Source organism: Podarcis erhardii (assembly GCF_964252035.2).
Source record: "Podarcis erhardii genome assembly, chromosome: 1".
Lineage (NCBI taxonomy): Eukaryota > Metazoa > Chordata > Lepidosauria > Squamata > Lacertidae > Podarcis > Podarcis erhardii.
The window spans coordinates 68,045,942-68,060,185 of record NC_138497.1 but is presented as its reverse complement, the minus strand read 5'-3'; the positions used below and the strand labels follow the sequence as shown (position 1 = coordinate 68,060,185).

The 14,244-nt window shown below is 38.7% G+C and overlaps 1 protein-coding gene across 7 annotated transcripts in view; it reads right to left on the bottom strand.

Annotated features, from left to right (window-relative positions):
• Positions 1-14,244, bottom strand: part of BTBD10 (BTB domain containing 10) — a 29,492-nt gene that overhangs the window by 8,825 nt on the left and 6,423 nt on the right. For 2 of the 7 annotated variants that reach the window (XM_081878870.1, XM_081878871.1), the window contains 3 exons: positions 11,641-11,799; positions 8,355-8,498; positions 1,209-1,399 (listed from right to left, as the gene is read on the bottom strand). In XM_081878870.1, the coding sequence (XP_081734996.1) occupies positions 1,209-1,399; positions 8,355-8,498; positions 11,641-11,741 (436 nt within the window). In that variant the 5' untranslated portion in view covers positions 11,742-11,799. Of the gene's footprint in view, positions 1-1,208; positions 1,400-1,937; positions 2,056-7,960; positions 8,286-8,354; positions 8,499-11,640; positions 11,800-14,244 lie in introns of those variants that run through there. The other 5 variants (XM_081878872.1, XM_081878874.1, XM_081878873.1 and 2 more) reach the window with 5 other exon arrangements.

Sequence of the window (14,244 nt, the reverse complement as noted above, 5' to 3'; positions counted from 1 at the left end):
AAGCTAAGATCTCAGGTTCAGACACTGTGACAAGTTTTCAAGTTGATTTCTTTTTGTACCGCCAGGCAAAGAAAGAAGTGAGAAGAGACTGGGCTGTGCACACCAGCATGCTGCTTGCTCATGGTGAACCACAACAGGCCAGAAGCCCTGGTTCACTGTGATAAGCAAATAAGATCACCTCATTTTACAAAAGTGCAAATCAAAAGTATGTTCACTTAAAAAGTGCAAAGGGTGTGCAGTACTTGAGGTGGGTATGTTTAGCCTGAATAAGGGGAGACTGGGGAGGTAGGATAGCCATCTTCAAGTATCTTAAGGCCTGTCACATGGAAGAGGGAACATGCTTGTTTTCTCTTGCTCTGGAGGGTAAGACTCAAACCAATAGCTTCAAGTTACAAGAAAGGAGATTCCAACTAAACATCAGGAAAAAATTCTGATAGTAAGAAGTGTTCAACAGTGGAACGGACTCCCTCTGAAGGTGGTGGACTCTCCTTCATTGGAGGTTTTAAAGCAAAGGTTGGATGGCCATCTGTCATGGATACTTTGGTTGAGATTCCTGCATTGCAGGAAGTTGGACTAGATGATCCTCAGGATCGCTTCCAACTCTACAATGGTTGATTACTATCCCCTGATGATAATTCTTCTTCTTCTTCTTCTTCTTCTTCTTCTTCTTCTTCTTCTTCTTCTTCTTCGTATAACACCCTACACCCACAGGTCTCAGGACAGTTCACAATATAAAACAACTGTTAATAAATCTATTTAATTGTTTTAGTGCTTTCTATTATCATATGATTCAATGAAGGCTCTGACAATATAACCTATTTGGGGTTGGGATTTCACATACTTTTGATCCAAGTTTTGCATATGAACACAGAACAAATTAGTGAGGATATTTTTCATATATGAAGCTTAAATAAATAGCCTCCGGGCCTCTGTTGCACTATTTATGTTCACAGCTAACTACTGGTGTGAAAATAAAGTGGAGGATGGACATCTGTAATGCCAGTGAACATACTGGCCAATGCAGTTTTTACATTTGCATCACATGTGTGAAATAACCCTAGATTTAACCTCAGTTAAGAAGACAAACACATATGTCTTCAGGAAATGTAAGGATCCATTCATACATATGGTAATGTCAAGATTGCTATTGTTACTAAAAAGTACAGTTTTAAAAAAAAGACTTTAGGTGCTGTTCTCTCCTTACATACCTCCTTGATGCTGTCTTGTTGGTGAAGTCACATTTCTGATACACGGGGTGAGCTGAGACTCGAGCCTTTCATGGGAGGAGTCACGTGATCTATCACTTGATCTACGTCGGTCTCGTGACCTTTCATGCCCACCACTAGCACCATGGAGACTCATTTTGCTACAATCTCCTTTAGCAACACGTGAATAAGAACTAGAAAGACAAATGTTTATGTTTAGTTTACACTTGTCATATTAAGATTTACAAAGCAATCTATACACTGGAATATCAATAATTAACAGGTCTATTTCCAATCTTTCGTTAGCTGAAATTATTTCCTAACCTCAGTGGCATCCTAACATCAAGTTCTATTTCTGAAAAATTTAGGAAGAGGCACATTGCTTGTGGGAAAGTTTAAGTCCATCCTGGCAGAATCATTATGTTGCTCACCTCTTTATTACAGCTTGCAATACCCTGTCTATAGAAGATCCTATGGACCATTTATTGGAGCACACTGAAAAGTATATTCACAACATGCAATATACTAAGAATATGTAAAACACCTTTGAAACAAAATTTAAGATACTGACACAGAAGTAAAACAAAATTGAGATAAACATTATTTGAATTATTCCTATTTTTAAAAACCCTCAAACTTTTTGAAATAGTTTGAAAGAAAGGATACCGCAACACTAATATTTATAATTAGTACAATTAATAAGTTTTAAAGGTCAGCTGAAAAATTAATTACAAGGGGAACCAGAGAAATGCCACATCTACACTCTAGTTCCACAACCTCTTCTACATGCAAGTGGGGAAGGAAGTCTATGTGACTCCCAAGACACATCCTTGTGCCACAGCCCTTGGCTCCATTCTCCCTTGAAGCAATTGTGACATCAGCAGCAGATCAAACAATCTCTCCCTGCTTATTTGCATGCTTGGAGCCTTAGACCATTTCCGAAAGCTTCAAGTCAGGTACCACTAACTTGTACATATTCACACAGCTAATATAGCTTCTTCCTTTTTGCAGAAGTGGTGTCTTACCTTTAAAGAAAATTAACAGTGATTTGACATCATACACTCTGATTGACCCTAGCCTCTCCTCTAAAATCTGAGCAGTCAAATTTAAAAATCACCAATCCAGTCTACTTCTAACGCGGAATTGCTTTTTAATAGAATGCATATTAAATTGGATGAACAACAGAGCTGTAGGCAAATGTAGTAAAGCTTGTTCAAAACAGCAGGACAGAAACTGTCCTGGTGCAAAGTCTGCTTGTAAGAATGAAACACGGTACATAATCTTATTTGTAATATAACGCAATTTAGTGGTCAGATTTGCACCACTCTTTCTCTCTCTTAAGAAATGTGAAACCTGTTTTAAATCAACTATTTAGACCACCTTTTTGTTGCCATTTTAAATAGATATAATTGCCTTGATTTATCATCACCTCCCCCCAATAAGATCACAAAAAGAGCCGAGCAGACCAAAGGCTTCTTCAATCCAACAGTCCCATGCTGTCAACTAGATGCCTACAAAAATCCACAAGTAGGATAAAAGGGCAATATAAATGGTCCTGGTTTTTATATACAAATTATCAACAGATGAGCAACAGGTGGCTAACTGACCGTTTCAACTGTCCCATTATATTGCCTCAAAACCTGTGTAGTTCTGGGAGCAAGGTCCTGGTACAGGCAGAAGAAGACTGAAAACTGGTTGGTGAAGTTCATGTACATTCTGTCCCATCGCACTGGATCACAGAAGAGGCCTGATATGATGGGGGATTCCACCCCAATTAAAAATGACTGGGTGGAGGGAGAGGTGTGTGTGGAGGAAATAATGATGTGGTTAAAATGTGCCTGAACTTCAATGTAAGCCACTCACACAAATAGCCTCCTTTGCCTCACATGGATTGCTGCATGGATGAAACAGGTCTAAGATTAAATGTGACAAGCAAAAAGTATTTGCGTTCCACAGAATTATGTCTTCATCTATCAAGGAGGAACTGCAGTGTCAGAAAGTCCAGCCTCTAAGACTAGATCCTCCACACACTGGCTGACGGAAACTAGACAACGAGCAGATTACCCGCTAAGGTGGTATATTACCCCACATATCCAAAAGACCTAAGAAGCCAACCCAAAGACTGAGAGGAATTAGCTAACCTGATGAAGGAGAAATTTCTTATCATCTCAGATCTCAAGCATGAAGCAAAGCCTATATATTTATTAGTTGCATGTTATGACTAACACATCGCAAACCCTCTCTCTAACTGTGATGGTCCTTTATGCCAAAAAGGGAAGGGACACACACCCTCAAGATCTTAGGTGGGAGAAAACCCCTTCTTGACTTCAGCAGAATGTAACTAATGCATGGCATCAAAGGGACACTTTTCATATTACAGGAAAGACAAGCTCCCACATTGCCACAATATTTCAACTAGGTTATTTCTGGAATGTTTTATATGTTTGCACACTGGAGGAAACAAAAGGAACCATGGCGTCCATATGACGGCATCCTCACCACTCCCTTTACCATTGTCAGTAAGAAGACACATCAGCAAGCTGGAGAAATACAAGAACCCTCCTGTTCCATAAAGTGTGAAGCAGGCCTCAGAGTGACAGACGGCCCACACAAAACCACCACAGGATGAATGCACCCTACGCCCAGTTGAAAAGGCAGGAGGGAGAAACACCCTCCTACACATATTGACAAACCTCTCAAAACTTCTGCAAGATATGAGGGAGGGGACCGAAAGTGCAGTTACCTAGATCATTCAAGTGTGTGCCCGAAGTAGTTTACTGATGGAGAAAAAAGCTGGCACTACTCTGTGCTGTATTTATTATTACTGTCCATCCCTTCACTGCATGCTAAGCTGCTTTTCTGAAAGTCATTTTCCAAATCTATAAGCAGCTTAAGACAAAGAGTGAACATTAGTGAAAGATAGAGATCTCCAACTCTAGAATGGGAAATAAGAAAGCAGGAAACATGACGTGACACGACACATACGTTAGCTAAAGGAAGTAAAATTTCATAAAAGTCTAAGTCATGATTTTGCATCTGCATTTAGGCTTAAGTTTTTGTTTTGTCCCCTAAAGGTCCATCCTGCCCCAGAGCAAGTCTACACAACCCACAGAATACAATTCTCTTTGGCTGTTTTCAAAAACAAGCCAACCTCATGCATATTAAAACCTGGAAATTATCTACTGTAAACAGGTGCAACAGGAAGTATTGCAGATGACTCACAATAATACACTTCCTTAGGCAGCCTGAAACTCTAGAATAGAGAATAATCATGCTACTGGAATTTTATTCTGAACCACAGTAAAAAAATAATATTTTAAAATCCCTAAACTCTTTGTCAAGCTACTGAGATGTGTATTTTGAGGAGGAAAATCTAAACTAATTTTAAAACATATTTTACTCCCATTTTATATTGCTAATATTCTCTATTTCCTCTACAAAGAATATGGCATATGTTTCCAGATGAAAATCACAGCAAACGTTTGTTTCAGAAATTTATACCCCAAAAATTATAGGCGAACAACAACGAAACAATAGCATAAATTGAAGTGTGAAGCTGAACTGAGAATATCCTTCAATTCTCTTCAATTATGTACAGGAGAATTAAAGAAACAACTCTACTCTTGAGTGCTTCAAGAAGTTATTTTCACTGGGAAGAGTAGAAATGAAAGAAGTTTGTATGCACTGAGTGTTGGCAGCAAGGACCAAGAGAGTATTGGGGATGAGCAGATACTTGCCACTTCAAAGGCTATCCCTGTGTGCCAAAGGAAGAACCATTCTGAGACTTCAGAATGGAAGATGTTTAATTTAATGAAACAATGAATTTCTAAAAATTAATCTGTGACAAATCAAATTGGACAAACTGGAACGAACACGGAATCATTAAAATCTAAAATCAAAGTTGTACTTAGCTTTCCAGGTGACTACTCCTAGGAAGCTATTCAGGGATATTAAAATGATTTATTCAATATATTTATACCCTACCTTTCTGCCAAGTTGGGGTTCAAGGCAGCTTACAACATTAATCATAAAATATAGAATAATAAAAGCAAACTAGTTAAAAGCAAAAATACATTGCAACCTATTTACAACCAACAATTAAGATACAATTTGCCCTGACAGCAACCCAGTGATCAGAACTGTCTGCACCTTAGTTTCCAAAGGCCTGTCTGAAGAGGAAGGTCTTAGGCTGCCATGGGAAAGATTACAAAGAGGGAGCCATTCTAAACTTTGTTTGGAATTCCACAATATAGGAGCAGCCACGGAAAAGTCTCTCTTTCATGTCACCAAAAACTGTGCTTCTGTTGCTGATTAGTGTATTAACAGGTCTCTGTGCCTTCATTTGTTTTCTTAAAATCTAAAAAACCTCTGAGTACGTTATTCAACTGCCATGACTCAGAATGAAATCAAATGTTTTAAAACATTTTAATAAAAATAAATTTCCAGGTGAAACATTGGAACTTGTTGAATGTTAATATTTAAACTCAGTAAGTGCACTTAATTGATTATTTACCCCCACATCAAATATTTCAGTTCAACTTCCTTTGGCTATTGGAAAAATGATGTATTTATTTATACACTTAAATTAATAATAGGTAGACACTGGAAAATGGAGTTGGCTTAACTCCTAGCTGTTGGCATTGCAATGTCTGGTAAATTGCACAAGCAGAAAAACTTACGATGGAGGACCAAAAAAAGTGACTTTGCTGACACATGGTTCAACTTCCTATCATTTGTGAACACACACTCAACTCCAAGACCACTGACAACTCATTACTCAACCAACGAAAACTGCTATATCAACAGAATAACTTGTATTTGAGATTTTGTATAACTCCATTTGGGATATTCTTATTTGCTACTGTTTGCTTGTATTATGAAAAAACAGAAATTAAAATATTCTTTTAAAAAAATAACATGACATATTTTAGTCTTTGCTAAATATCAGTCAAATTACAAGTTACTTAGAGGAGCTAGCACAGTTCTTTGGAAACATGCACTGTAATGTAATGTAAGAGATGTGGGTGGCGCTGTGGTCTAAAACACTGAGCCTCTTGGGCTTGCCGATCAGAAGGTTGGCGGTTTGAATCTCACTGTGGTGGGAAGGTAAACAGTATTTCCGTGCACTCTGGTTTCCGTCACGGTGTTTTGTTGTGCCAGAAACGGTTTAGTCATGTTGGCCACATGACCCAGAAAGCTATCTGTGGACAAACGCCGTCTTCCTCAACCTGAAAGCGAGATCAGCGCCACAACCCCATAGTTGCCTTTGACTGGACTTAACCATCCAGGGGTCCTTTACCTTTTACTGTAGTGTAGGGGGGCTAACCCCCCAGTTAGGGGGGCGTGACTCAGTCCCCCAAGCAGTTTTTCTGCCCTTTCTACAACCCCACCCATTTTAGTGCCAGTAGCCAAAAGAAAAATTGGAATTGGAATAGGCACAACCCGGGGAAGGGCTTCCAGTTTCCTACTGGAGATGCAAATCACCCACTTCCCAGTCATCAGACTGATCATTTGGGCTGTGTGTCTGTTGATATATGTATGGGGCGAGGGCACCTCCATCACTGGCATGCAGCAATCAGCTGTTGATCAAGAATGAATGTGGCCCTCAGGCCAAAAAAAAGTTAGCCATAGTACTTTAACACATGTGCACCTAGAATACAGATTGCTGCCCAAACCTGGTAATTTGAAGGGGACATAAACCCTCGTTTGTAAACTCAAAACATTATCACACAGAATCACCCAGCCATTCCCATGTAGTAGCTTGCAACATGAATGGATGACTCCACACTATTTGTCTTCCTACAACAGCAAACCACATAAAGCAACTGTTTGTTGCAAGTCACTTCACACAAACATATTGATGTGCACAGAGCACATGCCATACATGTAACCTTAAGAAGCCTCTATATAGTACAGTATTAGATTTGAACTAATCCAAACTAATCTTAAGAAAAACAACCCATTAATTTCTATCAGCTATTTTGTGTATAAAACCATCAATTTTCTCATATTTTAAACAACTTCATATCATGCTCTACACTACAAAAATAGTGCACTAAAAATGCAATAAAAATAAAATTATGCAATAAATGATGCAGATACAAAAAATATTCAAGTCAATTAAAATGAAAGCAACTATTTTATCAGCCATAAGCATTTATAGTATATACAGTACAACTCTAGGAGCTGTAAAGCAACATGTTAAAACTACAGATTTAAGAAGCATGTTCAATATTCATAGTTTAAAGAAGTGTGTAGGGACTAACAATGAGAAAACTCAGATTTTAGAGGAGCTTTTTTTTTTTAAAAAAAAAAAATGCCAACTCTTTCAGAGACTTACTAACCAAATCTTTTTATCTTCCTGATTAAGTGATAGAGTACATTTCAAATAAATATTACACCTACAAAAACTTTTGTCTATGAATCTTTCAAACAACAATAAAAGAATATTCTGTCTTGCACTAAAAAAGCTAGTCAACCAAACTTAAAAATAGCCCCTTCTAAGAAACTGCATTTGAGTGGATCTACAAACTTCCAACTCCTCTTAAATTAAGCTAAATAAATGCATCTTGACACCCAACAATAACATTTCTGTTTATATTACAGTCTTTCCTTGAGACAAAAGATCATGCACACACACATCTGCTCTTTGTCATATCAGACATTTAAAGAGATCAGACTACACAAAGGACAGTTAGTCTGCTTTGCATTCCAGCTCCTGCTAAATTCTGTTCAGATTATTAATGGTTACGCACCTGCTTTTGGCGTAGAACAAGGAAGAAACACAAAAACATGGGGAAAATATCGAGACCAAAGTACAAAGGAAATCCGCTCCCTTCCAGGCAGTAGATTTGGAAGCCAGCTCAGCATCCTCTGGCATTACTTGCTAAGTTCAGCATATTTGCTATTTCCATCCTCCTCTCAGTACTCCTCTGCACCATTAGCCTGCCTTACTTTCTAGCATCCTCTTTTCCTCTCACCCTCAAGGGTAACAATCCTGTTACAGCTATTCAGTTCATTAAGTGCTCAGAGACGCAAGCCCCCTAGATATTAATTCAATTCATTTTCTCACAGCCACTGACTCAGCCGTGCACAGTGCAGTACTGACGTCTGACCTCACAGCCTCCTGTAAGCTGAATTCATGCTTACCATTTCCTCATCTCTGAGCAGCCATTGGCTAACAGAGTTGATGGACAGTGTAAGGAACGCATAAGAGAAGAGATGCTTGGTATATTGCCAAATGCCATCTGTGAAGCTATTTCTAGTCCTGCCAGCTTGTCAGATTTCAATAAACTAACAAAACAAGGGAAAAGGTTTATTCTATCACACATCTTTCATGCCTGATTTTGTAGTCATTCAAAGCAACACAAACTATCAAAGAGCTTCATTTGGGATCATATGGCTTGCTTGGATATTTAAAGATATTTAATAAAAGCCCCCTGTTTAGAGATATAGGAGAGAAAGGCAACAGTCAAGATAACTCAGATTAAGAAACTGCCTGTGCAGAATAAGCAGGAGCCACTGTAACTCCTCTAACCAGACTTTCTTCCACAACTTCAATGTTTCTCAGTTATACAATTACAAACCAAGATCTAGGCTGCTGATGTGAGGGGACAAGACTTGCTTGTGGGCTTCCACAGACATCTGGTTGGCCACTGTGAACAGAATGCTCAACTGGATGGGCCTTTGGTCTGATTCAGCAGAGCTCTTCTTAACTCAAAAATGCAAGAACTATTGAAGCAAACAAAAATGCAAGAACTATTGAAGCAAACAAATATTTAGCTCTTTCTAACTCCAGAAAGGACGGAAGCCCCTCATAATAAATTATGCTCATCTGTAAAGTGTCACATGACCCCAAATGCTAGATTATTATTTTGTTTGGGAGTTGCAAAAATAATACAAGATTGATCCAGTATTTAATTCCCTAGCAAGCAGCTTCCACAAATGTTCTTCTGCCATGGCATATGTCAGGGAAGAGTTAGAAGTTTCCAGTTTCTCAGAGGGAGAAAGCATTCCCCAAGGGGGGGGGGAGTAGTGAATCTAATAGAAGAGAACAGGAGGAACAACAGGGAGGGACCGGCTGTTCCCAGGAAAGGCAAGGGTTAAGTTCTAGCTCAGATGCGGAGGAGGGGAGATACAAGCCAGCTCTAGCCAGGAGGTTAGAAAAAAGAGCGGGAAAACAAAGGGAAGGGCGCGTTGGACATTTTGAGAGTGGCTGGTCATGGAGAAGCAGAGCTCAGAAGGTATCTGAAATAAGTGACTCTGAGGAATAATAGTTAAGAACCGTTTATAAGATTGTTTTGTTAATACGCAATAAAAAGTTTTATAAAAGAACAAGAAGCGTTTGTGTGGTGATCTGAAGAGGACAACAACCAGGCCTGACAGCATAGTCAGTTTTTGCACTCTGCTTATCTGTGTGCCTTTTTCAAGATTTTTGGTGTAATCAAACAATTGTTCTCACACCCTGAGTCTAGAAGGGGAGCATGCCACAGTTTTGCAGTCGAGTACTTGCTATTGATGGCCCTGTACCCAACTTTGGTAACAAATGTTTGTTTGTTTTTTGAGATCTTAAAATGCTTGAAAACAATTTTGTTGTGAGATTTTCCATAATATTCCAAAAAATAAACACAGCATAATGACCCATGTTCTCTGTTCTAAACGTTATCTCCAAATGTACACTTTTAAAACTAAAGTCATGCATTTTTGTGTTTTATACTTTAAACCACCCTGTGATCCTTCGATAAAAGGTGGTATAGAAATCAGAAAACAAAGCTAGTTGCCAATTAAAAGGTAAAGGTAAAGGGACCCCTGACCATTAGGTCCAGTTGTGACCGACTCTGGGGTTGCGGGGCTCATCTCGCTTTATTGGCCGAGGGAGCCGGCATACAGCTTCTGGGTCCTGTGGCCAGCATGACTAAGCTGCTTCTGGCGAACCAGAGCAGCGCACGGAAACACCGTTTACCTTCCCGCCAGAGCGGTACCTATTTATCTACTTGCACTTTGCTGTGCTTTCGATCTGCTAGGTTGGCAGGAGCAGGGACCGAGCAATGGGAGCTCACCCCATCGCGGGGATTCGAACCGCCAACCTTCTGATCAGCAAGTCCTAGGCTCTGTGGTTTAACCCACAGCGCCACCTGCGTCCCAGTTGCCAATTACTTTTATTCATATAATACAATTTTATTTTCATTTGTATTACTTGCATGATTTGTTACAACAGAATTTGCTACTTGCAGTTCAGCCTTTTGAACCAAGCCTGATGTCCTAGGCTCAGGGTAAGTAACAACATTTTTTTGCAGTGCCAATGCATATTAAGCAAACAAGCTATTCCAGCTGACCCAACATATCCCCATCTAGTGAAAGCCTGCTGAAATCGGGCTTTATATCACTTCTGGAAATCACCCAGAGCTGAGGACCGAGTGGATTTTCCCAGAAACAGCAAATTTCAAATTGGAAAGCGGCTTCCTAGATTATGCCTGCTCACCATTCTTTTCTTAGATGATTCACAGACAGCTCTGTCGATATACACCAGCTGACTAAGGCCATCTAGGCTAAGGTTACCAGATTTTTTTCAATGAATCCAGGGATATTTTTCAACTTTGATGGATTTTGTATGGGGACTGATTTGTAAATCCGGGGACTCTCCTGGGGAATGGGGACGTCTGGTAACCTTAATCAAGGCAGCATATAAGCACAGTGGCTTCTAAGGTGTCCTGTTAACACTCTTAAACCAACAGCATGTTTTTAGTGCTAAAGTAGCAATGATACCTTCTGCCAGTAATATTCTAGACTTCTTTTTCCATCTCTGCAATGAATACTTCAATACCCAGCGAGGCAGAGAGGATCATTTTGAAGTACAATGAATGTATATGAACTTCTAAATTTAAAGTTATTACATGCAAAGATGTCAGGTGTTAATTTGCTTAACGTTTTTTATTATGGCAATGCAAGCTGCAAAGCAATTATTTCTGCTATCAAATGCCTTCACCTATTGATTCAGCACAGTAAGAGTCAAGTTATAGAAGAAAAAAAATTATGTAGTTAGACAAGTATGTCAAATAGTCAGTGTTGTTGACAGGACAATGGTTATTCAGATTATTCATTTGACCATATATATTGCCTTAGATGTGTATAATTTATACCTAGTGGCGTACTTATTTCATTTAACATCTTTCTACCCAGGTAGGTGTTTTTGTTAAGTTTTAGATGACATAATCAATAATTGGTCAACTGAATTCTGTATTTTACACATTCTCAGATGGCTACAGCTGGCAGAAGTGAGAAGTGATTAACAAGCTCAATAAAGATACAAAAAATGATACATTAACTCAGAATGATGTTTATCTTCTGTTACTGAGAGTATCAAACTTTTCAATAGTTTTTCAGAATCAATTTGGATTAAAGTTTTGAGATGCTATACAGCATATGTGCTACCTACCTTGAATGCTTACAAAGTTTACGGGGTCTACTATGCAATTTTCGATCACAATTCTCTGGATCACTGGAGTTACTGTCATAAGGATGAGGCCGTCCTGCCATTCCACTCCAAGCTTCCTCACACTACTGCTCTGAAAAGCATACAGCCAGCACTCATAACCTACATTAAAAGAGCAGCATTGACCTTTAAAATGCCATTTATAATAATAAAAAAGCAAAATTAGAAGCATTTTGCTATTTATTCACATGCACCCACACAGTCAACATAACAAGACTTTTAGAAACAAACAAACCTGAACTTGGCAATGGTACAGAGACATTTCCACTATGGGAAGTCAGTTTTAATTATATGCATGAATGTTTGCCGACATGGAACATTGATAGCAGCCTCTTTAATTACCTTTTAATAGTACATACAGAAATGCTTAACTGCACATGCATCAACAGTTTAAGCAAGAAACTCTAGGTTCTTTAATGCATGACTCATAGGAATATCTGTCTTTGACAGATAGCAAAATGTGGTCTCATAGCCTCCCATTTATGCTATAACACTGGAAGTTTTCACCATTTCCTTTGAATGGCTGGTACCTCCTCTCACCTAATCCAAGGTATGTTTTGATTTATGCTTTGCCATGAAACCTGTTCAGTTCATTGTCTGAAAGAAGGCAAAAGCGCCCTTCAGTTCATCTGATAAGGGTCAAGTTCTTTGAATACTGGCCAATAATTAGCATGTATACAGAGCTTTTGAATATTCACAGCATTTCTCTTCAACAGCCTAGATGTCCATATGCATGGAGATAATATCCTGGTTCAGGCTTGCTTAGATTAAACTGATTTATTGACTTGCTGGCTCAACATCACGCTTGCCCCTCTCCCCCCCCAAAAAACAATTAGGTCAGGTGCTCCACAGCCAGGTCAGTGCGTGTGTACATGTGTGTAAACACGGCCCCAAAACTTGCAAATTACACTATTTAAAAAGCAGGTGCTTGTTTGTTTGTATCTGGGCAGTGCTGGGCATTCCCCACTAATAGTATATATTCTGATAAACACTTTGAATCTCAGCATAGTCCTAGTTTCGATCCCCATAAAAATCATCATCTGTTTGCACAGGTGAACAGAGGTGGGGAGGGGAATGAAGTTTTTTTAGACAGTGTAATCATCAGAGCTATTTAAAAAAACCCATATGAAGTATTTCAAAGCCAAACCAGATGTAACAAGTAGTTACTGAATTCACCAACAATCTGCTTCTTTGGTCTACAAGAGAATATATACAATGAAGCTCCAAGCAATGCAAAATTATCCAAGACTTAAAAGAATCAAGACTATAGAGGGCAGGAGAAGATCAAGGGAAGAAAACATCTCAAGAAAAATAGGAAATCATCCATTCACTTAGTGCTGTGACTGAACATGAAGGTAGGTAAGAAAAACAGAGCAAGTAGGTCCTGTGTGGCTTTGAAAGAAATAAAACTGGTAGCCTGCATGATTTGGAGAGGCTGTCAACTGACCACTAAAATATTGTTATCTGGACGGTCAGCTACTTACCATGTTGTGGTAATATGTGAAATCAATAATGTACTAGTTTAGAGGCATCTGCCAATCTAAATGCATTATGCTTCTAAGAAGAACAAAACTATATAATTAGCATAGTGACTTCAGTTTGTTACTGATAAATTACCATTTTAAGTACTTAAGTATGTGACCCTTCAAGTGACCAAGGGTCGACTTTTTGTTGTTTTGACCAGTCAAATGCCACTTCCATACTTTGCCTTCAAGGTATGAAGGCATTCAAAGGCTGCTCTGGGAGAAGGAATTTACCTGAGAAAAGAAATCTGCAGAGGGAGGGAAGGCTAGTCCCGTCCTTTTAGAGATGTGAACCCATTAGCCCTCAAACCAGGACTCAAATTCATAGTACATGTAATAATACTGAAAGCCATTTTTGGCAAGGTCTCTCTGCTGAAGCTACCATAAGAAGGCAGATTTATACAGGAGTATAACTGTTGTTTCTACCTAACTGTCAGACTGTATTTGAATCACAAATATATAGCCCTGATTTCCCTTTGACTTGAAAAAAGAATGTAGTTTGTTAATATACACATACTGGGTCTCTGCTATTATACTCTAAATAGACGAGAGTGGTTAGAGAGAAATGTCATGATAAAGGCTTCATTAAAATCTTAATTCTTTTCATTTCAATTTGTAATTTATACAATTAATCTCAATAAATGCTAACCACAAGAAGAGACTCAGCAAATATCATCATTAGACATGGAAGCTCTGAACTGGAAAGACCATTGTTCAAACCTCACTTGCCTGAATTCCCAAGGTGGCCTAAGGCAAGTTCCTGTTCTCACAGTTTCAGTTCCATCTCTACAATATGGGAATGACACTCACTGATTTTACAGTGTTATTGTAAAGTATATTTGAATAATCTGTGAAGTGCTTTGAATAATCTAAAAAATACATAAAAGTTATATTTGTCATATTACATACCCATCATATTAAATGAACCAGTATTAGACTGAGAAGCAATGTGTTACATTTAAGATCAAATCAATCCAATAATGAGACAATCAACTGGATCAGAAGTGTGATCATGTGAAGGAGC